At 49.0% G+C, this 24,877-nt stretch overlaps 1 protein-coding gene across 1 annotated transcript in view; it reads left to right on the top strand.

Annotated features, from left to right (window-relative positions):
- The window catches only part of DCLK3 (doublecortin like kinase 3), a 28,997-nt gene extending 6,914 nt beyond the window's left edge, over nt 1–22,083 (top strand). The window contains exons 2-5 of the mRNA XM_064169702.1: nt 13,145–15,027; nt 18,645–18,777; nt 19,676–19,843; nt 21,720–22,083. Of these exons, the coding sequence (XP_064025772.1) occupies nt 13,145–15,027; nt 18,645–18,777; nt 19,676–19,843; nt 21,720–21,916 (2,381 nt within the window). The 3' untranslated portion in view covers nt 21,917–22,083. The remainder of the gene's footprint in view (nt 1–13,144; nt 15,028–18,644; nt 18,778–19,675; nt 19,844–21,719) is intronic.
- Nucleotides 22,084–24,877: the final 2,794 nt, after the last annotated feature.

Genomic DNA, 24,877 nt, shown 5'->3' on the forward strand with positions numbered 1-24,877 from the left:
GGGTTCAAATGGCATATTTATGAGGTAGATTATTCTGGTGGGGTTGGTTTTGCCCTTTTTGTAGATGAGCCCACATAATTTTTTCCTTCAGTGGACTTAGAATACTGCCTGAGCTGCTGAGCAGTTTGAGTTTTGTACAAATTAGGCTGGACTGGATCTGCGCTTGATCTCCTTTCCACTAGCACAAATTGGACATGGATGTGCTGGCCTGGCTATGGCTGGACTCATCACTGCTTAGTACAGACAAGACTGTGTGCAAATGCCATGATTTTTTGGATGTAATTGGACAAATAATATTTACATTTTCTAAGAGATGCTCAGATTGTACTTATTTGGTGTAGCAAACAGTGCCTATAACAACGTGTAATGCAAAAAGCTAATATTGTGTACCATAAGTGCTTTGCCATGGGGGGTGTTCTGAAACATGGGATTTGTTCAGTGGAGTTGGCCAATGTATCAAGCAAAAATGTGTTTCTATGAGGCCAGGTGCTTTTAATCTAACATTATTCAGCTTACAGGGTCAAGCCTTTCTGGTTATCAATTAGCAGTGCTGTCCCTCCCAACCTATCGATGAGGAGAGGCCGAGGGAGCTGGGGGTGTGCAGCTTGCAGCAGAGGAGGCTCAGGGCAGAGCTCATTGCTGTCTGCAGCTGCCTGCAGGGAGGCTGTAGCCAGGTGGGGCTGGGCTCTGCTGCCTGACAGACAGCAACAGAAGAAGGGGACACAGTGTGAAGTTGTGGCAGGGGAGGTCTAGTCTGGATGTTAGGAGGAAGTTGTTGTCAGAGAGAGTGATTGGCATTGGAATGGGCTGCCCAGGGAGGTGGTGGAGTCTCTGTCCCTGGAGGAGTTGAAGCAAAGCCTGGATGAGGCATTTAGTGCCATGGTCTAGTAGATTGGCTAGGGCTGGGTGCTAGGTTGGACTGGATGATCTTGGAGGTCTCTTCCAACCTGTTTGATTCTCTGATCTTCCTGTGTGTTAAGATATGAACATTAATTGCACTGCTGCTTTGGTTCCCCCCCGGGGTCTCTGCTTCCATCAGTGCATATGATGGCCAAAACTTTACCTAATGAGCATCTACTCATGTTTACCCTGGCTTCTCGTGAATCCCTTGTGTGCTTTCTGAACCCTGCTGTTAACAGAGGCTTATTAACTTGTGGCTTTTCTGTTGTGGTTATTACTACTGCCACAAACATGGATTAGCTGTGGTACCTGTAAAGAGAAGGCATGGTTGAAGCCCCATCTCTGGAGGTGTTTAAGGCCAGGCTGGATGAGGCTCTGGCCAGCCTGATCTAGGGTGAGGTGGCCCTGGCCATGGCAGGGGGTTTGGAACTAGATGATCCTTGTGGTCCTTTCCAACCCTGACTGACTCTGTGACTTGTGTTCAGTTGGAGTCAAGTAACAACAAAGCAAGTAAAAAATAGTTTAATTCAGGGAAGAATCCAACTGGAGGTGCCTAGGTCCTGAATTTTTGGGATGACTTAGCATTATCTTTGTGTTTGTGTCACATTACCTTGTGTCTGAAGTATCTCTTCCAGGACCTTCTCTCACAGCCATGAGCACTGAGCAGGTTTACAGATCAGGTCTCAGGACATTGTTTTGGTCACCAGATGGTAATCTTCTCTGAGAAATCTAGATCAGCTTGACTGCTTTGAAACTCTAGGGAATTGGTTGAAGGAAAAAAGAAATCCAGTTCTTGAGGGCTGCAGTGCCTTATGGAGAGAAATTATTCTTCCTTCTGTGTTCTTTTCAGGTCACCTTATTGCAGATTCTTTTTCACAGCACAATCCTGGTTCCAGTGTATCTGCAGGCACAGCAAAACTGATTGTGCTTCTAAAGTGTCTTGTGTGCAAGCAGGAAGAGAATTTCAGTCATACTGACAACTTCAATTTTTTCCTGTCTTACTGGTGACCTTGGTAATGTTCTTTTGGTGTAATCATCTGTTTGGGTTCATGTAGTTTCCCCTGTTCTTTATGGCTTCAAAGTGACAACAAAAGCAAGTAGATGTCCTTCATGAAGAACTGCAAAGGGGCAGACCGTGTGTTGCTGGCTCACCACCCTATCCTTTTGCCTAAGTTCAGCATCCAACCTGACTTCCCAACCTGTTCTTAATCTCACCCTTACATTTTATGGTTGCCCTGTTATAGTCTCCATCTGCTTTCACTGTGTCACCAAAGTTCACAGAAATTGTCATCAGCCAATATCAAATTCGTTGGGAATTGCTGTCAGGCAGTCTCTAACCACAGCCCTACTTGCTCCACTCCCTCTCCTAACTTATTTTCTCTTAACTTCTCAGTCCAGTTCTTCACCAGGTCTCCTTTTTCAGTTCCAGTGTTTGGCCTCACTACACACTGGCTGGTTTTTGGACAGTGATACAAGAAGATCAGTGTCCCTTCCAGTTCCCTCTCCTACTCCCAAACCTCCTTTGCCTGCAAGTTCCAGCTCCCTCTCCCAGCTCCTACTGCGTTGTGTCTCATCTTGGCATTTCACCAACCAACTTCCATTTTTAATCACTTTGCCATAGTCTGTTTTATACTAAATGTCTATTCCTGTCTCTTTGCTGGGCCAATTTATCTTCCATAACACATGGGAGAATGGAGTTACACCTTCTGCCTAGTCTTCTTTTTCTGTCTCTATATATGTTTATCTATAGTCTTAGTTTCTTCAGGTAGCAACATCCCTGTGCTTCATGTTTTCTTCCAGTCTCCCTTTGGACAAGGCATTTCCAGTCCACCCATTCCCCCCTACTAACTCTCAGTCTTCATGTCAGAACCACCTATATCCACAGTCCCAGGCCTTTGACTCAACTGCTCAAGTTTGGCTTAGTCTTATTAACATTACTGCCTCAGCCTGAGAGCTGCTGGGGTTTTGGAGAGCACCCAGGCATTGAGCTCTCCCTGAAATGGTTTACATAGTACCTCTGAATGCCCCATTCTCAGATGCTTCTTTCCTTTGCGATCTGCTCTGCCTGCTTTTGTCTGAATTAAGCAGCTTCTGCACATAGGAGCACCATGGCATTGCCAAGAGCTTGGAGACAGGAACTGTTTGCTCAGGTCTGGTGCTTGAGCCTTCTCTACCAGTTACTAAATAAGCTATTACAGGGGAAAATGCATTTTTGGTTAGCTTGAAGCATGTTGGGTTCCCCAAGGTCTACCACATGTCTGAGCTGTGTGAGTCGGGAAACTATTTGAAAGAGTCCAGTGCAGAGCCACAAAATCATAGAATCAAGCAGGTTGGAAGAGACCTCCAAGCTCAGCCAGTCCAACCTAGCACCCAGCCCTGGCCAGTCAATTAGACCATGGCACTAAGTGCCCCAGCCAGGCTTGGCTTGAACATCTCCAGGGATGGAAACTCCACCACCTCCCTGGGCAGCCCATTCCAGTGGCAAATCACACTCTCTGATGCTGAAGGGAGTGGAACATCTCTCTTATGAGGACAGGCTGAGGGTGCTGGAGCTCTTTGGCTTGCAGAACAGGGGGCTGAGAGAGGTATCCTTCACATCTTTACAAACATGAATGAGGTCAAGTGTGAGGAGGATGGAGCCAGGCTCTGCTCAGTGATGCCTAAATGACAAGATGAGGGGCAGTGGGTGCAAGCTGGAGCAGAGGAGGTTCTATGTCAACTTTTTCACTGGGAGAGTGACAGAGCTCTGGAATGGGCTGCTCAGAGTGGTTGTGGTATCTCCTTCTCTGGAGACATTAGAAACCTGCCTGGATGTGTTCCTGTGTGACCTGCTCTAGGTGCTCATGCTTTGACAGGGGAGTTGAACTTGGTGATCTTCCGAGGTCCCTTCTGACTCCTAACATTCTGCAAGAGTCAGTGGAACTTGCTCAGCTGGAACAAGCAGACACTGTAGTCCTGCTGTGTTTGACACTGCCTCAATCCATTCCTTGTGAAATTTGACTTTCTTTCTCAACTCTGAACAAAACTGATGGAGTGTGACTGCCTTCTGCTGTTGCTGAAATAACCACCAGTCCTGACTCAAACAAAATCTCTGCCCAGAAGCGCTGTAAAACATGGCAGGGAGGCGAGGATGGGCAGGAGGAAGGGAAGGAGAGAGAGGCTGTTAGGGCTATGGGTCTGTAGAGAAACATTCACCAGTAGGATTTCTACCAGCAGAGCTGTGAATAATGCCCATGTGCAATGTACTTGATGTAAAAGGATGCCTGAGATCAGCTTTTGTTTCCACGTCGCTAATTTAGCACATTGAGACTTGTCATGCTGCTTCTTCAGCATTGGGCACTGACACCATGCACTGGCCCTGGAGGCTGCAGCTTTCTGTAATTACCAGCAAGGGGAGATCAGGATGAAAGCCTTCTAGAGGATCCACACTGCATCCTGGAGCCAACTGCTGATACACTCTGGTGACCTCAGTTTGGCTGTTCTGACTTAAAGGCCAGAGGTAGTCTTCACTCCCAAGGACTTTAAGATACTTATTGATACGTTGACATCTATTAAATGATCTGAGTTCCAATTAAGATTAACTTCCCCTTCCCTCCCCCTCAGCAGCAGGATATGCAGAACTAAGTGCCCCTGTGCTCAGCACTGCTCAGGCCACACCTTGAGTGCTGTGTCCAGTTCTGGGCTCCTCCATTGCAGAGAGATGTTGAGGTGCTGGAAGGTGTCCACAGGAGGGCGCCAAAGCTGGGGAGGGGCCTGGAGCACAGCCCTGTGAGGAGAGGCTGAGGGAGCTGGGGGGGTGCAGCCTGCAGCAGTGGAGGCTCAGGGCAGAGCTCATTGCTGCCTGCAGCTGCCTGCAGGGAGGCTGTAGCCAGGTGGGGTTGGGCTCTGCTGCCAGGCAGCCAGCAACAGAACAAGGGGACACAGCCTCAGGTTGTGTCAGGGGAGGTCTAGGCTGGATGTGAGGAGGAAGTTGTTGTCAGAGAGAGTGATTGGCATTGGAATGGGCTGCCCAGGGAGGTAGTGGAGGCAGCATCCCTGGAGGTGTTGAAGCCAAGCCTGGATGATGCACTTAGTGCCGTGGTCTGGTTGGCCAGGGCTGGGTGCTGGGCTGGAACTGGCTGAGCTTGGAGATCTCTTCCAACCTGTCTGATTCTATGATCCTATGAATTTCTGGGCTTAAGGAAAAACCAGGCATTTCTTAGGCTATTCTTTCCCATTTAAACACTATTTAGTTTTTGCTCTGTTGGGACTCATGTACCAAACCAACTCCCAGATGCACTGTTTCTAGCCATGTACAATTCTCCTTGCATGAAGAATGCTGCTAATGCTATGGGGAGTTTCCAGGGCTGCTTTTGTGAGGTGGAGGCTTACATATCAATCCAGAGTCCTCTGAAGGAACTTCAGGGCTCGAATAACACCACCTTGTTCCCAGAAAACAATGCCACGACTAGATCCTCTTTCAAGGTTGCCTTCTGTTTTAAATTGTGTTGTAATGCTCCCTGTGAAAATTTAATTCCACTGCAACCTGTGACTCGATAGCTGCTGGGTAAAGCACTCAGTTAATTACTGACACTGTGAGCTCAAGCAGGAGAGCCAGGAAGGAATGCCAGATGAGTGGCAGCACTTTAATTAACGAACAAACCCAGTGAAGAGTGGTCAAGGGAAGGGGGAAGTTTTGAAGGACAGGTGGCAGCAACGCACATTCAGTGGCAAGAACAGGTGACCTCTGGCTACCCCTTGTAGAGGATGCAGCCAGGCAATTCCTTAAGGAATAGATCATATGAAGCTCCCTATCCACACAAGATTCAGAGTTTCAGCCTTCTGAATTCACTTCATTTTACTTAAGGGCCAGACGATGACCCCAAAACCCTATGAGAAAAGGTCTTCTAGAGGAGTTTTTGTGGTTTCCTCCCTATGCCTTCCCCTTCCTCAGCAGGACTGACTGTGGCTATCACAGATGGGTTGTGGATTGGCTTTCCAAGTGAGCCCCAGAGGCTGTGTTCCCTGCAGCAAGGGTTTCCTCTCTGGGGAGCACCTGCACTCCAGTCAGTAGGTGCTCCATGTCCTGTCCCAGACCCCAGCTTCTTTTGCCTTCCTTGCTTCTGTAGGGGCTTTCTGTGAGGTTTTTAACACTCCAAGACCCTTCACCTGGAGCTCTGTGTAGCTCTGGCAGTCCCAGTTTTCTTTTTGTCCTGTGCCTAGGTTAGGTGCATGCATGGTGTCCCTAGCCAGGAGTACTGCCCATCCACAGGAAGAATCCTCAGCAGCCTCCTTGGCCGTGCTCCTCCCCTGCAGTTTTCTGCCTTCTTAATCTTACCTTCCTATATATTGATACTGTGAGATACAGCCATATGTAGATGATGTCTATATGGATAAAAATAGATGCCTTCATGCATCCATCCATGTTAACATTTATAAGGAGGAGGTATATTTGATAACCATTAGCTCTCAGTAAGTCAGCAAAAGGGAAAAAAACCTCTACCCCTACATTTTATTCTCTGATGTATAATTTGCCAGTGCTCAGACTCAGGGAAGTGTTTCTGATGCCACCTCCCTCTTCCTCCTTCTCCCACTTGTGTGTAAATATGGCAACAACACTTTAAAGCAATATGGAATCATAGAATCAGTCAGGGTTGGAAAGGAGCACAAGGATCATCCAGTTCCAACCCCCCTGCCATGCCCAGGGACACCCTACCCTAAAGCAGGCTGCACACAGCCTCATCCAGCCTGGCCTGAAAGTTCTTCCCTGAGAGAGTCATTGGACACTGGAATGGGCTGCCCGGGGAGGTGGTGGAGTCGCCGTCCCTGGGGCACTTTAAGGCAAAGTTGGATGTGGCACTTGGTGCCATGGTCTAGCCTTGAGCTGTGTGGTAAAGGGTTGGACTCGATGATCTGTGAGGTCTCTTCCAACCCTGATAATACTATGATACTATGATATGATACCTCCAGGGATGGGGCCTCAACCACCTCCCTGGGCAGCCCATTCCAGCCTCTCACCACTCTCATGCTGAACAACTTCCTCCTCACCTCCAGTCTGAATCTCCCCACCTCCAGCTTTGCTCCTTTCCTTCCAGTCCTATCACTTCCTGAGAGCCTAAAAAGTCTTTACCCAGCTTTTTTGTAGCCCCCTTCAGATCCTGGAAGGCCACAAGAAGGTCACCTGGGAGCCTCCTCTTCTCCAGCCTGCACAGCCCCAACTCTTTCAGTCTGTAGCTATAGGTTCTGTGTATGTGCATAACCTTTGGAGGCTGTCTAGAAATCCTTGTTCCTGCTTCAAGTGTGTGCACTTCCCTGACAGATTGAGGCTTGCTTTGTATGCCTCAGTTAAAATCAATAGAGTGTAACTGGAAGATAACAGAAGTGGTGACTGAAAGAGTTGTAACAGGCAATTGAAATGATTTAAAAGTATATATATTTTATATAGAAACTGCATCCAGTTCTGGAGCCCCTATTACGAGAGGGATGTGGAGATGCTGGGGTGTGTCCAGAGAAGGGCCACAAGGATGCTGAGAGGGCTGCAGCAGCTCTGCTGTGAGGACAGAGCTTGGAGGTCTCTTCCAACCTGCTTGATTTTTATAGTTCTGTGATAAACATTCCTATAGGTTCCTTTTTCATCTTAGAAAACCACACACAATATTGGTCTTACTCCTCAAAGGGTTGTGTGTTAGTCTGTGGCTCATACCAAACTGGGTTTGGTCACTTGTGTGTTAGTCTGTGGCTCATATCAAACTGAGTGTGGCCACTTGTGTGTTAACCTGTGCCTCATATCACATTGGGTTTGGCCACTTGTGTGTTCACCTGTGGCTCATATCAAATTGGGTTTGGCCACTTGTGTGTTCACCTGTGGCTCATATCAAACTGGGTTTGGCCACTTGTGTGTTGTCCTGTGGCTCATATCAAACTGGGTTTGGCCACTTGTGTGTTCACCTGTGGCTCATATCAAACTGGGTTTGGCCACTTGTGTGTTAACCTGTGGCTCATATCAAACTAAGTGTGGCCACTTGTGTGTTCACCTGTGGCTCATATCAAACTGGGTTTGGCCACTTGTGTGTTAGTCTGTGGCTCATATCAAACTGAGTGTAGCCACTTGTGTGTTGTCCTGTGGCTTGTATCAAACTGGGTTTGGCCACTTGTGTGTTATCCTGTGGCTCATATCAAACTGGGTTTGGCCACTTGTGTGTTGTCCTGTGGCTCGTATCAAACTGGGTTTGGCCACTTGTGTGTTCACCTGTGGCTCGTATCAAACTGGGTTTGGCCACTTGTGTGTTGTCCTGTGGCTCATATCAAACTGGGTTTGGCCACTTGTGTGTTGTCCTGTGGCTCATATCAAACTGAGTGTAGCCACTTGTGTGTTCACCTGTGGCTCATATCAAACTGGGTTTGGCCACTTGTGTGTTAGTCTGTGGCTCATATCAAACTGAGTGTAGCCACTTGTGTGTTGTCCTGTGGCTTGTATCAAACTGGGTTTGGCCACTTGTGTGTTATCCTGTGGCTCATATCAAACTGGGTTTGGCCACTTGTGTGTTGTCCTGTGGCTCGTATCAAACTGGGTTTGGCCACTTGTGTGTTCACCTGTGGCTCGTATCAAACTGGGTTTGGCCACTTGTGTGTTGTCCTGTGGCTCATATCAAACTGGGTTTGGCCACTTGTGTGTTGTCCTGTGGCTCATATCAAACTGAGTGTAGCCACTTGTGTATTAACCTGTGGCTCATATCAAACTGGGTTTGGCCACTTGTGTGTTCACCTGTGGCTCATATCAAACTGGGTTTGGCCACTTGTGTGTTAACCTGTGGCTCATATCAAACTGGGTTTGGTCAGTTGTGTGTTAACCTGTGGCTCATATCAAACTGGGTTTGGCCACTTGTGTGTTCACCTGTGGCTCATATGAAACTGGGTTTGGTCAGTTGTGTGTTCACCTGTGGCTCATATCAAACTGGGTTTGGTCAGTTGTGTGTTCACCTGTGGCTCATATCAAACTGGGTTTGGTCAGTTGTGTGTTAACCTGTGGCTCGTATCAAACTGGGTTTGGTCAGTTGTGTGTTAACCTGTGGCTCGTATCAAACTGGGTTTGGCCACTTGTGTGTTGTCCTGTGGCTCATATCAAACTGGGTTTGGCCACTTGTGTGTTGTCCTGTGGCTCATATCAAACTGGGTTTGGCCACTTGTGTGTTGTCCTGTGGCTCATATCAAACTGGGTTTGGCCACTTGTGTGTTGTCCTGTGGCTCGTATCAAAGCAGGAATTAAGCCAGTGGAAAAAAAATAATAAAGAAATCCACCAAGCCACATTCCTGGATCATTCTTAATGATTGCATAAACCTCCTCTTATTCCATTAGTTATAGAATGAAATAATTCCACTTGGTTTGTGTTTACAGCTCAGCTGATTTAGTTAAGAAAAGAAACCTAATTGCTGTTTGGGTAATTGTGAGGATCAACAGTGCAGCCAGGCACTTGACAATGAATAGCTGATGGAGAGAAATGAATAGCTGCTGGAGAGGTGTGATAACAGGCAGCAGATCTGCAAACTCAATCCGTGGGAGAAATCAGTATTAGTGCAGCATTGATTTGTGGTGTGGGGTTTTTTTCCTGTGTGTGGTCCCAAGATGATCAGCAGTAAAACTGGTACATGGTGTTCCCATAGGCGAGACAATGCATTGTGACAGGGAGTACTCAAGAATCTGGAAATGCTGCTGCAGTGGAGGCTTTCAGCAGTTCCTGGTAACCAACATGTTCCAGAGTTGATTTAGATTTCAGAGAACTGTTATTACATCCCTGACTTCTTACTTATTTATCTTCTTCCCTTCCGTTCAGGCTAGGGCTTTATTCTGGGTGAAATGTAAATATGGTGATTGCTGGGGGGGGGATGGGGGAAAAAAAAACCCCAACCACAAAATCACTATCACCTCTGTAGTCGTCTTTTGATACCAAGATCATCCTTAAACAGCAGAATGAAGACAGAAATAACTTGTGCAAACACCAAGCATTAGTCACACGTAGCTCTTATATAATGCTTACGTTTTCAATCAGTGTCCTGGCAGCTGCCCTCCCTTCTGATGTTTGTTTGGAGGAGAAACTATCTATCTCATTTGGCAGGGGAGGGAAATGAATCCCAAGACTGAAGGGCCATGCCGAGGGGCACAGGATGCTTAGCTGGCAAGCATATTACAGCAGTCAAAGGCAACAGCAGAGTGCAGGTCGGTAGCAGAGTCTGCTGGTGTGCTTTTGCTGCTCAACCCCATGCCTTTTGGATGTGCTGGTTTTCAGAGTCACAGAATGTTAGGGGTTGAAAGTGACCTCAAAAGGTCATCCAGTCCAACCTCCCTGTCAGAGCAAGATCATCTCTTGGCTGTGGCCAAGAGAGCCAGTGGGTGGCCAAGATAGCCAGTGGCATCCTGGCCTGCATCAGGAATGGTGTGGTCAGCAGGAGCAGGGAGGTCATTCTGCCCCTGTACTCTGCACTGGTTAGACCACACCTTGAGTGCTGTGTTCAGTTCTGGGCCCCCCAGTTTAGGAGGGACATTGAGATGCTTGAGCATGTCCAGAGAAGGGCGACGAGGCTGGGGAGAGGCCTTGAGCACAGCCCTACGAGGAGAGGCTGAGGGAGCTGGGATTGGTTAGCCTGGAGAAGAGGAGGCTCAGGGGAGACCTTATTGCTGTCTACAGCTACCTGAGGGGTGGTTGTGGCCAGGAGGAGGTTGCTCTCTTCTCTCAGGTGGCCAGCACCAGAACAAGAGGACACAGCCTCAGGCTGTGCCAGGGGAAATTTAGGCTGGAGGTGAGGAGAAAGTTCTTCACTGAGAGAGTCATTGGACACTGGAATGGGCTGCCCGGGGAGGTGGTGGAGTCACTGTCCCTGGGGCACTTCAAGGCAAGGTTGGACGTGGCACTTGGTGCCATGGTCTGGCCTTGAGCTCTGTGGTAAAGGGTTGGACTTGATGACCTGTGAGGTCTCTTCCAACCCTGATGATACTGTGATCTGTACCAGATCATACAGGAATGCATGGAATCATAGAATGGTTTAGATTGGAAGGGGCCTTAAAGCTCATCCAGTTCCAACCCCCTGCCATAGGCAGGGACACCTCCCACTAGAACAGGTCGCTCAAGACCTCATCCAGCCTGGCCTTGAACACCTTCAGGGAGGGAGCAGCCACAGCCTCCCTGGGCAGCTTGTGCCAGTGTCTCACCACCTTCACTGTAAAGAGGCTACAGCCCCCTTCAGATAGTCCCTATTCTACAAGGTTCACCCTAAATAATATCCCCAAGCACCACAGCCAGATGACTCCCAAACACACCCATTGTTGGTGACTCTACCCCCTCCTTAGGCAGCCCATTCCCATGCTGACCCCTCTGCCTGGGGAAAAAATATCTAGTATCCAGTCCAAACCTCTACCCAGTTGCAGCTCATGGCAATTCCCTCTTGTTCTGTCACTAATTACCTTTGAGAGGAGACCAGCACCAACCTCTCCACAACCTTCTCTCTTTTGTGCCCTCAGCACTGTGTCTGTGTAATCCTGGTAAGGTGTGGAAACAGGTGGAATTCTCTGGGAGAAGCTGTGTGTGGGAATTTCCTGGTGGTGGTTTGGTGATCACTCTGACTGCTTTCTTTTGGCTGGGTGCTGGTAGTTCATAGGTACCCAATGTTTGTTCCCAGTTAAGCAGCCAGACTATTAAATGGAGTTGGAAGCACTCTGTGATCTCATTCTGAAAGGTTCTTTCCTGGGACTGAGAAGAATTGAATTTTAATTAAGATTTCATCTTAAATACAAGAAATGGGAGTACTTTGGGGACACGCTTTTGATCTCAGCTTATTGTTGTGTGGGTACATAGTGCATTAAGTTATAGCTTGGCTTGGCCAGACCTCTGTTCATTTTTATAGACTCATACAATGGTCTGGGTTGGAAGGGACCTCCAAAAGTCCCCTAGTCCAACCTCCTCTGCAGTCAGCAGAGGTATCCTCAACTAGATCAGGTTGCTCAGAGACCTGTTGACCCTGACTTTCTATATCTTCAGGCATGTGGCCTAAACTGCCTTGCTGGGCAACCTGTTCCAGTGTTCCCTCACCCTCGTGCTAAAGGTCTTGTTCCTAATATCCAATCCAAATCATAGAATCAACCAGGTTGGAAGAGACCTCCAAGATCATCCAGTCCAGCCTATCCAACCCACTTCATCCAGTCCAGCCCTATCCAATCAACTAGACCATGGCACTAAGTGCTTCATCTAGTCTTTGCTTCAACACCTCCAGGCACAGAGACTCCACCACCTCCCTGGGCAGCCCATTCCAATGCCAATCACTCTCTCTGCCAACAACTTCCTCCTAACATCCCACCTAGACATCCCCTGGCACAGCTTGAGACTGTGTCCCCTTGTTCTGTTGCTGGGTGCATGGCAGAAAAGACCAACCCCACCTGGCTACAGCCTCCCTGCAGGTAGTTGTAGCCAGCAATGAGCTCTGCCCTGAGCCTCCTCTGCTGCAGGCTGCACACCCCCAGCTCCCTCAGCCTCTCCTCCCAGGGCTGTGCTCCAGGCCCCTCACCAGTTTTGCCACCCTTGTCTTATGGCTCTTCCCTTGTAGCTCTTCACTGGACTCTCTCCAGTAGATCTCTGACTTTCCTGAACTGCCTGCCACCACGTACACTGATATAGAACCATAGAATGGTTTAGGTTGGAAGAGACCTCTAAGATCATCCAGTTCCAACCCCTCACCATGGGCAGGGTCACCTCCCACTAGAACAGGTTGTTCAAGGCCACATCAACCTGGCCTGGAAAACCTCCAGGGAGGGAGCATCCACAGCCTCCCTGGGCAACTTGTGCCAGTGTTTCACCACCCTCACTGCAAAGAACTTCTTCCTAACATCCAGTTTAAGTCTCCCCTCTGCCAGTTTAAATCCACTACTCCTCTTGTCCTGTCATTACCAAGCCTTGTCAATAGTCCCTCCCCAGCCTTCCTGCATGTCCCCTTCAGATACTGAAATGTTACTATAAGGTCTCCTGAAAGCCTTCTCTTCTCCAGGCTGCAGAGCCCCAACTCTCTCAGCCTGTCCTCAGAGCAGAGCTGCTGCAGCCCTCTGAGCATCTTCTTGGCCTCTTCTGGCCTCGCTCTCGCAGTTTGACGTCCTTGTGCTGGGGGCTGCAGAGCTGCACAGAGGACTCCAGGTGGGGTCTGAGGAGAGCACTGCAGGAAAGTGTGGCTGGGGAAGGTGTGATGGTGCAAGATGAGTAAGCTGCCTGCTCTCTCTTTGCTCTAGGGCGCCGAGCCTTGTTTGACCGTTCCTCGCACAACGCCAGCTCGAAGGCAAAAGAGAGGAGGCTGCAAGGGACTTGCCCTCCTGTTCGTCACGGGAACTATGGCAGGGCATGCCTGGGGGAGAGCAGCCACAGGTCCCTCTTTTTCAGCCCCCGCCACGGTTTTCACTCGCTGCATTCGGAGCACAGCCCTGCGAAGCCGCGGGTGGTTACAGTGGTGAAGCCCGGCGGCCGCACGCTCAGGAGGATAACTTTGCTCCTCAACAGAAGGTCCATCCAGTCCTTTGAGCAGCTGCTGGGAGACATTTCTGAAGCTCTGGGATTCCCACGCTGGAAGAACGACCGCGTGAGGAAGCTTTACAGTCTGAGAGGCAGAGAGATCCAAAGTCTTTCCGACTTCTTCAGGGAAGGCGATGCCTTCATAGCGATGGGGAGGGAGCCTCTGACTTTGAAGAACCTGGAAGTGGTACTACAGGAACTTTATCCTGAAAACCCTTACGCTGCCAGTTCTGCCATTCAGCAGAGTGAGGATCAGGCCCAAAAACTGAAGGGCAGGTTGTGTGACAAGGCTTTGAAAGTAGACAGTGGCTTTGACGAGACAGAAATTGCCAAGAGCTGCAGTGATGGCATGTCTCCCCAGCCGGTAGCTGGGCATGAAGGGAAAAGCCAAGCCAAACCAAAGCAAGAGGAAAACATCAGAACCAAGAAAAAATGGACTAGGGAGAGCTGGGATGGTGAGCAAGGGTTGAAGCCTTCCAGAAAGACCCGAGAGAACGAGAGGTACCTTAACCACGCGAGGAGCCTTGAGGAGGGATTAGAGGAGAGTCCGGAGGAGGTGGTGAGGTGCGAGAAGTGTGAGCAGGAAAGGCAGGCCAGGCAAAAGCTGCAGAGGGAGCGGCGAGCTGAGGCCTCGTTTGAGAACAGGGACCTGAACACAGGTGTGTGTCAGAGGTACCACCTGGAAAGAAATGTGAAAATCAGGAATTGCAGGAAACCCACAGAAACTTGTCTGGAAGGTGAGGGTGTTGGTTGGAAAGACAATGGCTGCAGGAGGACATGGAAGCCTCTTCATAGGAATGAAGGGCTGGAAAAGCAAAAAAGGAGCCTGGAGAGGGAAAGGGATGTGGAGAAACACGAAAGCCATGGGATGGAAGCAGTAAAAGTGAAGAAGAATCCTGTGGAAGGACTGCAGGTAGCTCACGAAGCAAAGGAAGAGAATGGAAGTAGCTGTGTGGTGAACCAAAGCGGCTGGCTGAAGAAAGACACACCAAGGGATGCTGAGAAGCCATCTAAAACACACAGGGATGGCAGAGAGGGCCACAGGGCCAAAGAAGAAGGAAGCAGAAGAGAAGGGAACATCACACGTAGAGAGAGCGACGTGACGCGGCGAGAGAAGACGGGGGAGCGCAAAGCGAACAAAGAAGAGAGCAAGGCTCAGGGGCTGGAGAAGCCGAGCCGCAGGCATGCCATCAAAAGCAGGACTGATGTGGAGAAGTACTATGAGATTGGCAGAACTATTGGGGATGGGAACTTTGCAGTGGTGAAGGAATGTCGCCACTCTGGCTCCGACCAGATCTACGCCATGAAAATCGTCGATAAGTCGAAGCTGAAGGGGAAGGAGGACATGATGGAGAGTGAAATCCTGATCATTAGGAGTCTCTCTCATCCCAACATAGTGAGCTTAATTGAAGTGTATGAGACAGAAGCTGAGATCTACTTAATCCTGGAGTATGTCCCGGGAGGGGACCTGTTTGATGCAATCATAGAAAGCGTCAAGTTCACGGAGCACGATGCTGCTGTCATGATCACCGACCTGTGTGAAGCACTGGTGTACATCCATGGCAAAAACATTGTCCACAGGGATCTCAAACCAGAGAACCTTTTGGTAAGTATTGGCAAACACCTGAAACGTGCACGGGAGATTACTTTATCTTTACTCACCCTCAAATGTTGGTTTTTCCTCTCCCAGCAAATGCTGTGCAGAGGTACTGTGCTGTGTTGGTCTGTTAGAGGGTAGGAGAGCCCTGCAGAGAGACCTTGCCAGGCTGGATGGGTGGGCAGAGGCCAATGGGATGAGATTTGACAAGGCCAAGTGCAGGGTTCTACACTTTGGCCACAACAACCCCGAGCAGCACTGCAGGCTGGGGACAGAGTGGCTGAGAGCAGCCAGGCAGAAAGGGCCCTGGGGGTGCTGGGAGAGAGGAGCTGAAGATGAGGCAGCAGTGCCCGGGGGGCCAGCAGTCTGTTACAGCAGTCTGGAGAGGAGGAGGCTCCAATGTGACCTTATTGTGATTCAGTATCTGAAGAGGGCTACGAGAAAGCTGGGGAGGGACTTTTTAGGCTGTCAGGTAGTGACAGGACTGAGGGGAATGGAAAAAAGCTGGAAATGGGTAGATGCTGACTGGATGTTAGGAAGAAGTTCTTCAGCATGAGGGTGGTGAGACCATGGAAGGGCTTGCCCAGGGAGGTGGTGGAAGCCTCATCCTTGGAGGTGTTTAAGGCCAGGCTGAATGAGACTCTGGCCAGCCTGATCTAGTGTGAGGTGTCCCTGCCCATGGCAGAGGTGTTGGAACTGGCTGATCCTTGTGGTCCCTTCCAGCCCTGACTGATTCTGTGATTTCCCAGAGCATGAGGTGTCAGTGTTAGAAGCTAGATTTCTCTCGGGCAGGGTGTACCTTTGCCTGACACTGCTGTGGTCATGTAAGTAGTCTGGCCTCAGGAAGGAATCATAGAATCAACCAGGTTGGAAGAGACCTCCAAGATCATCCAGTCCAACCTATCACCCTGCCCTATCCAATCAACTAGACCATGGCACTAAGTGCCTCGTCCAGTCTTTTCTTGAAGACCCCCAGGGACGGTGCCTCCACCACCTCCCTGGGCAGCCCATTCCAATGGGAAGTGAATAAAAGCAACCTGAGAAACTGCTGTTCAGACAGAAAAGTGTATTTGCATGCCCAGGGTGATGCCAGGTGACATAAAGATGGGCTGGAGGGTAAAAAGTTGGAGATGAAGGGAATGCTCACTCTGCCTGAGCTGACTTGGAATTGTTGTGAGGTCAGTGCCTGTGAAGATGCTGAGGAGCTGTAGGGTGAGGTTTCTGAGGAGCGCTGACAGGTCGCATGCTGTCTTGGAAATGATGGCCACAGAGCCCTGACAATCCACCCACAGTGCATCCTAGGAGTTCCTACCTGAGCAGTTGTTGAGTGGAATGAGAGCTCAGTGCTCGTGTCCTGGAAGAGCAGGTGGTGCAGCGTTGCCACCTTGTGCTGCAACGAGGGAGATCAGGAGTCTGGCATCCTGATGAAAGAAAAAGTACAGCAGTGCCTTTTACCCAGCAAGGCATTTCCTGCTGGTGTTGGGCCTGAGATGATACCAGCATATTTTCCACCCTGTGGAGGCTGTGGGTGTGCCTCCCTGGAAGTGCTTAAGGCAAGGTTGGACCAGGCTTTGAACAACCTGATCTAGTTGTCTAGAAGGTGTCCCTACCCATGGTGGGGAGGTTGGAACTAGATGATCTTTAAAGCCCCTTCCAACCCAAACCATTCTATGACTCTGTGATGCCCCTGCTTGCTGCAGAGAGGGGTGGACTAGATGACCTTCAGAGGTCTCTTCCAACTCAGGCCTTTGTATGATCCTCTGAAAGCTTCTACAAAGCTAATAAATAGGAATTAATCAGCTGTAGTGCAGGAGAGCAAATTTTGTCCCATCTGTGCCCTTAGTTGCTATGTGATAGAGACCATCTTGCTGGTTTTTTACTCTCAAGCACTGTGTGATGGCAAAGACTGAGGTGTGCACCTCACGTTGTACTCCAACCTGTCCATTCAAAACAGCAGTCTAGCTTTCCTTGGCTCTTTTTCTTGCTAGACACTTCAGCTGCTGATCTGTTCCTTGTAGTTAGAAACTATGAGGCTGGAGTGGATGATCTTGGAGGTCTCTTCCAACCTGGTTGAATCTATGATTCTCTTTTTCATTTCTATTAAATTGGTGCCTTTTGTTTCCTTCTTAAAGCATATTTGAATATTAGTCACAAGTGTTAAGAATGCTGCTGTGTTTAATTATACTGCTGCACTCTTCATGATTTGCCTTTTGAATATAGAATCATACAATTGTGCAGGTTGGGAGTGACCTTTAAAGGTCACCTAATCTAACCCTCTCCCCTGCAGTGAGATTTTTAACTGCACCAGGTTGCTCAGAGCACCATCCATCTTAGAATCATAGAATCAAGCAGCTTGGAAGGGACCTCCAAGATCATCCAGCCCAGCCTAGCACCCAGCCCTGTCCAATCAACCAGACCATGGCACTAAGAGCCTCAGCCAGGCTTTGCTTCAGCACCTCCAGGGACAGTGACTCCACCACCTCCCTGGGCAGCCCATTCCAATGCCAATCACTCTCTCTGCCAACAACTTCTTCCTAACATTCAGCCTAGACCTCCCCTGGCACAGCTTGAGACTGTGTCCCCTTGTTCTGTTGCTGGGTGTCTGGCAGAAGAGACCAACCCCACCTGGCTACAGCTTCCCTTCAGGTAGTTGTAGACAGCAATGAACTCTGCCCTGATCCTCTTCTTCTCCAGGCTGAACAACCCCAACTTACCTGGAATGTTTTCAGGGAGTGGCCTTCTACCACATCTCTGGAAAACCTGGACCAGTGTTTTCCAATCCTTCTTGTACAGAATTTCTTCCTTGTATCTAGCCTAAACCTCTGTGTTTTGTATCTTCCCTTTTGCTTTGATGGAGACATGCCTTTCAAGTGAAGCTGTAAAGTCAGTAGCTTACCTGGCAATACCACATCTAAGCATAAAGAAGCTCACAGCCTTCTTCTTGGCTCTCCCAGGGGAAAAGAAGAATTTCCTTTCCCAGAGGGAAGTAGTAACATTTACTTGGACTCCTGTTTACTTTTTTGTCTTCTTCCTTTTTCATTTCTTGGCAATTACAGTGTGCCAGAGATGGCAGAGCAAAGTGTCTTGGCTTTTTGGTTGCATTACTGGTTGTTCTCTTAAATGCAGAATGTTGGAAGGGGCCTCAAAGATCATCCAGCTCCAACCTCCTGCCGTAGGCAGGGACACCTCTCACTAGAACAGGTTGCTCAAGGCCTCAACCAACCTGGTCCTGAACACCTCCAGGGAGGCTGTGGATGGATGACAGAAGCACAGAATATGATCTTCGATCACATTCTGTGCTTCTGTCATCCACAGCCTCCCTGGGCAACCTGTGCCAGTGTCTCACCACCCTCACTGCAAACAACTTCTTCCTAACATCCAGTTTCAATCTCCCCTCTGCCAGTTTAAACCCATGCACCACCTTATTACATGGGCAGAAACAAAACCCCCACACATTTAGCATCCTGTTTCCCCAAATACTGCTTTTGTTTGATGTTTCTTCACTTGATGCTTTCACTGAAACTTCTGCTTGCTTATTAACTACTTCCTTCACCTTTTGCTGTCACCTGCACTAAATATATGTTGGGTTTTGGGTTTGTTTTGTTGTTTTTTTTGACTGAGTGTAGGTTCAGCATAATGCAGATAAATCTACTACCCTGAAACTAGCAGATTTTGGCCTTGCAAAGCTGGTTACAAAACCCATATTTACCGTGTGTGGAACACCAACGTACGTTGCCCCCGAAATCCTTGCTGAGAAGGGTGAGTGTATCTGTCTCTACATTTGTCATAAACCATGCTATTAACTCTGAACCTTCTAATCATGGAAGTGTTCCAGAGTATATCAACTTCCTGATAGGTGTTAGCAGGGTAGGAGGATGTCTAGCAGGGTAATCTGTGAAAGGAAAGGCAACTCTGCGGAGCTTTTGGCAGACACAGGCGCAGCATCAGGCATGTTTGCATCACTGACGTCTGTGGTAGCACCAAGACTGATTGCCAAGCAGGCAAAGCCTTAAAATGTCATGAATGGTAACTCCAAAAGCTCATGCTGCAACCTGAGGGCAGTCAGCCCTGTTTCATGACTGTCACCCAAATAACTTTGAGGCAGAAACATCCTCGTCTTTTATGCTAAGCTGATGTAAAAACCCACACATGTCTCACAGTTGAAGAAACTTTGGGTTTTGTCAGATGTTGATAGCCACAAAGATTCACACCTGGAAAGGAGTCAGTTTGGTTGATGACTCAAGCCAAGCTATTTCTGGGGGTTTGTTCTGTGCAGCTGGGTTGCACCTCTCCAGTTCCATCCAGCTTCAGTGGAAACTTGGCACTCTCTTAGTGCTTTCTTCCAGAAGCAATCTGAAGAGGATTGTTTTAGAACCATAAGCTGTGCTTTCTCGGTTAGTTTCCAGCTGACACTGCCCCTGTGAGACAGTGCTTGTGAAACACAAGAAGAGAGGCACTTTGTAAGAGGTGTAGTAGTTACTGCAGGTTGAGCTTGTGTGGGGTTCCCGGCCACTACTCCTCCTGCTGGCCTCATCTGTTTGAGAAACTGAGCAGAGCTTCTGCCTTTCCTGGAAGCAGAACGACCAAGAAGCAGTTCCCTGCAACCATGAGCTTTCTTTCTAAAACATGACTTCTGGTTTGCTTTGTCTTTCCTTAGGCTATGGGCTGGAAGTAGACATGTGGGCAGCTGGTGTGATCCTTTACATCCTGCTCTGTGGCTTCCCCCCCTTCCGCAGCCAGGAGCGTGACCAGGACGAGCTGTTTCAGATCATACAGCTGGGGCACTATGAGTTCCTTTCTCCATACTGGGACAATATATCTGCAGGTAAGAGGAGTGTGGCCAGCAGATCCAGGGAGGTTCTCCTTCCCCTCTACTCTGCCTTGGTGAGACCTCAGCTGCTATACTGTGTTCAATTTAGGGCTCCCCAGTTCAGGAGGGACAGGGGTCTACTGGAGAGAGTCCAAGGGAGGGCTGTGAAGATGCTGAAGGGGCTGGAGCACTGCCCTGTGAGCAGAGGCTGAGGGACCTGGGGCTGTTTGATTGGGTGAGGAGAAGACTGAGAGGGGATCTAATCAATGTTTATAAATAGCTGAGGGCTGGGGCTCAAGAGGGAGGAGATAAACTCTTCTCAGTTGTGCCCTGGGATAGGACAAGGCAATGGGCATAAACTGCAGCACAGGAAGTTCCACCTTGACATGAGGAAGAACTTCTTTACTGTAAGGGTCCCAGAGCACTGGAACAGGCTCCCCAGAGAGGTTGTGGAGTCTCCTTCTCTGGAGACTTTCAAGCCCTGTCTGGAGCCAGCTTGGACTATATGACATTTGGAGGTGCCTTCCAACCCAGACCATTCTGTGGTGTGTTCCTGTGTGACCTGAGCTGGATTCAATGGTCCTGCTCTGGCAGAGTGGTTGGGCTTGATCTGTGGAGGTCCCTTCCAACCCCTAACATCCTGTGATCCTGTGATTCTTCCCTGGAGTAGAAAGAGCAGGAGAGTGTGCAAAATGGACTTGAGGGTGTCTTGTAGGGCTCTCTTGTGTGATTCTGTGTTTGCTTTTAAACGTGAATTTAGTCCTTTTGTTTAGGGATCTTTGCTGTGTAACCCAACTAATTCTGCCTCTGACCCTGCTTGCCAATCCTTGCAGCTCACCTTACACATAAGGCATATTCTGGGATAAGGTAGAGGGATGGAAAGAAGGTGGAAGGGTGGTTGGGAGCCCCTCTTGAGGACTCTGGTTTCTGGCAGGGCTGTTGTGTTTCTGCATTACTTTTAACTTGTCTATTTCTGTCTATAGCTGTATAGATTGTAAATACCTGCTTGTGTATTGTGCTAAGCTGTGAATAGAAAGCTTCATTCCTGAACTTTGAGCCAGCTGAGTCTAGTCTGGGTGATTTCATTGGAGTGGAGGGTGGTGCAGGTAACTCCCAAACCATCACAGGGCTCCATCCCTAGACATAGAATCATAGAATCAGCCAGGTTGGAAGAGACCTCCAAGATCATCCAGTTCAACCTATCACCCTGCCCTATCCAATCAACTAGACCATGGCACTAAGTGAGGCTTGACGGGGCTCTGAGCAACCTGATCTAGTTAAGGAAGTCCCTGCTGATTGCAGAGGGGGTTGGGCTGGATGACCTTTGGAGGTCCCTTCCAACCCAGATCATCCCATGATTCTATGGTTCTAGTTGCTAGAACACCTCCAGGGTATGGTCACAGAAGTCATGAAGGTAAAACTAACAAATGAAAGCTAAGAAAGGTGTTTTGTATAGCTGTGTCTGACAGCACCATCATATCACTGGCCTATTCAGGGACTTCAGCTTACCAGATGTCTGCCAGAAATACACAATGGAGAGGATACAGTCTAGGAGGTTTCTTGGCTGTGTGGAGGATAACTCCCTGATGCAGCTGGTGAATAAGCCAACTGTGGACCTTGTAGTCCCTTCCAACCCTGACTGATTCTGTGAAGAAGTTCTTCACAGAAAGAGTGATTGGGCATTGGAATAGACTGACCAGGGAGGTGGTGGAGTCACCATCCCTGAATGTGTTTAAGGGGAGGCTGGATGAGGCACTTGGTGCCATGGTTTAGTTGATTGGAAGGTGTTGGGTGCTAGGTTGGACTCGATGATCTTGGAGGTCTTTTCCAACCTGGTTAATTCTGTGATTCTGTGAACTATTCCTCCTCCTTTGCTTTTCTTTCATAACAGCAGCAAAAGACCTCATCACCAGGCTGCTGATAGTGGACCCCCAGAAGCGCTACACAGCTCGCCAAGTCCTGCAGCACCCCTGGATCCGAACAGCTGGCAAAACCAACGGCAGGAATTTGCAGAGGGAGGTGACCATCAATATCGAGCGGCATTTCCGGGCCCAGCGCCGCAGGGAGGCTGCTGAGGAGGACACATGAAACCCACTCTCAAGATTGTTTAGTCTTCTTTTCACTCATTTAACCAATGTGGCTTTCTTTTCTAAATCAGAGAATCATAGAATCAGCCAGGTTGGAAGAGAGCTCCAAGCTCAGCCAGTCCAACCTAGCACCCAGCCCTGGTCAATCAACTAGACCGTGGCACTAATTGCCCCATTCAGGCTTTGCATGAACACCTCCAGGCACGGTGACTCCACCACCTCCCTGGGCAGCCCATTCCAATGCCAATCACTCTCTCTGACAACAACTTCCTCCTAACATCCAGCCTAGACCTGCCCTGGCACAGCTTCAGACTGTGTCCCCTCCTGTTGCTGGGTGCCTGGCAGCAGAGCCCAACCCCACCTGGCTACAGCCTCCCTTCAGGTAGCTGTAGCCAGCAATGAGCTCTGCCCTGAACCTTCTCTTCTGCTGGCTGCACACCCCCAGCTCCCTCAGCCTCTCCTCACAGGGCTGTGCTCCAGGCCTCATATCAGTTGTTGCTGGCTATTGCCATGCCTTTTTTTTTTAATTACTAATTTTGTTTCCTTTTAATTTCTTTATTCTGAGGGTCTGAAGGAGGACAGAGACCAGATTCATGTCCACCATCTTCTCATGTTACTTGGGAGTCTTTCTGGTGGCAGCTGGGGGGTGTAGATATTTACTGCAGGGTATCTGTTGGTTTAGAGGTTCCACTTCTTTATGGTGAGGGTGATGGAGCACTGAAACAGGCTGCCCAGAGAGATTGTGGAGTCTCCTTCTCTGGAGGCTTTCAAAACTCAGCTGGATGCATTCCTGCCCTGGAGGATCCTGCTTTGTCAGGGAACACTCAATGGTCTCTGGAGGTCTCTTCCAACCCCTAACTTTCTATAGTTCTTTAAATACTGGTTTGGATTTTCACATTGCAAAATGTGTATCTGTTTCAGATGAAAAATCTTTGTTTGGTGGCTGACACTAGTGCTGACTCTGTTCTTTGTCTTTTTGTGTGCTATCTTGCAGGAAGGTTGTGTTTATACTGTTCTCAAAAGAGCTGTCTTCGTGCACATCCTCCATTACTTCATTTACTCTGCTCCAGTGAGACCTCACCTGGAGTACTGCATCCAGGTCTGAAGCCCCTCAGTACAGGAAGGATGTGGACCTGATGGAGCTGGTCCAGAGGAAGTACATAAAAGTGATCAGATGGCTGGAACAGCTCTGCCACAAAGACAGGCTGAGGGAGCTGGGGGGGTGTTCAGCCTGGAGAAGAGAAGGCTTTGGAGACCTAATAGCAGCCTGCCAGTACCTGAAGGGGGTTACAAGAGGGCTGCAAAGGGCCTGTTTGCAAAGGCCTGCAGGGATAAGACCAGGGGCAATGGCTTCAAACTAGAGAAGAGCAAGTTTAGACTGGATGTTAGGAAGAAGTTATTTACCACGAAGTGGTGGAATGCTGCAGCAGGTTGCCCAGGGAGGTAGTTGAGGCCCCTTGCCTGGAGATATTCAGAGTGAGGCTTGACAGGGCTCTGGGCAACCTGATCTAGAGGAGAATGTCCCTGCTGACTGCAGGGGGGCTGGACTGGATGTCCTTTGAAGGTCCTTTCCAACCCAGACCATTCTCTGATTAATTCTCTGAATTGTCTTTTCATCAATTCCTACTAATTATGGAGGAGGTGAAGGAATATTTAGAAGAATCCTGTTTTTACTGGGTGCAGGGCATATTAAACAAGCAGCATGATGCTGTTCATTGATTTGTGAGAGGAAAAAGCCCTTCTAGACTAAATCAGATGTTTTATTGCATCCCTCTTGGTAACACCTTTCCATAGATGTTCTCAGGGACAGGGAAAAAATGGCACACTTCTTTCTGTCAAGCAATGGTGCTGCTGTGTCTCTGAGAGTTGCATTTGTTTATGAGAAGAGGTGAGAAGGTAGCATGGCTGATAACCTTCTCTAGACTGTAAGAACCATTCCAAAGAGCTTTTCTTCCTCCTCTGGCAAGCAGGAAGCTAAGGCATTCTGAAGGAACTTTGGCTCTTTTCCCAAGGGTGTGTTTATGGAATGAAGATTTTTCCATGCTGATTTTTGTTTCCTTAGGAGCCATCTATATGCATCTGTGACTCTTCCAAGCTGATGGGAAAAGTGAAGGCTGAGAAGCTGCTTTTGTGACTTAAGTCATAAGGGTTCCCTTTTCCTTAATGCATTTCACAGCTGAATTGCTTTTACATAATAATTCAGTGTAGGTTTTGGGTTGTTTTTCTCCATTTTTTTGCCATGTTGTCTTCCCTGGGGACTCTTTCTCCTTCCTTCCATGAGAATGGGAACAACTTGTTGGCTATGGAAAGATCTCCCAGGGGAAATGTCAGATGCTTCAATGTTGTGTGGGTTTTAAAGAAATCCTTGGGGGGGTGAAAAATAAAGTCCTGAGGGAGGGCCACGACCTAGAACAGCCTTTGGATCTTAGAAGATTTTTTGGCTAACTGATCAAATCTCAAAGCAACTGAGTTGTCCATTTCATAATTGCTGAACAGGAGCCAGCAGCGTGCCCGGGGGCCAGGAGAGCCAATGGCATCCTGGGCTGGCTCAGGAGCAGTGTGGCCAGCAGGACAAGGTAGGTTATTCTGCTCCTGTGCTTGGCACTGCTCAGGACACACCTTTGAGTGCTGTGTCCAGTTCTGGGCTCCTCCATTCAAGAGAGATGCTGAGGTGCTGGAAGGTGTCCACAGGAGGGCGCCAAAGCTGGGGAGGGGCCTGGAGCAGAGCCCTGTGAGGAGAGGCTGAGGGAGCTGGGGGGGTGCAGCCTGCAGCAGAGGAGGCTCAGGGCAGAGCTCATTGCTGTCTGCAGCTACCTGAAGGGAGGCTGTAGCCAGGTGGGGTTGGGCTCTGCTGCCAGACACCCAGCAACAGAACAAGGGGACGCAGTGTCAGGTTGTGGCAGGGGAGGTCTAGGCTGGATGTTGTTAGGAAGTTGTTGTCAGAGAGAGTGATTGGCATTGG

The sequence above is a fragment of the Pogoniulus pusillus genome, chromosome 32 (assembly GCF_015220805.1).
Source record: "Pogoniulus pusillus isolate bPogPus1 chromosome 32, bPogPus1.pri, whole genome shotgun sequence".
Classification (NCBI taxonomy): Eukaryota; Metazoa; Chordata; class Aves; order Piciformes; family Lybiidae; genus Pogoniulus; species Pogoniulus pusillus.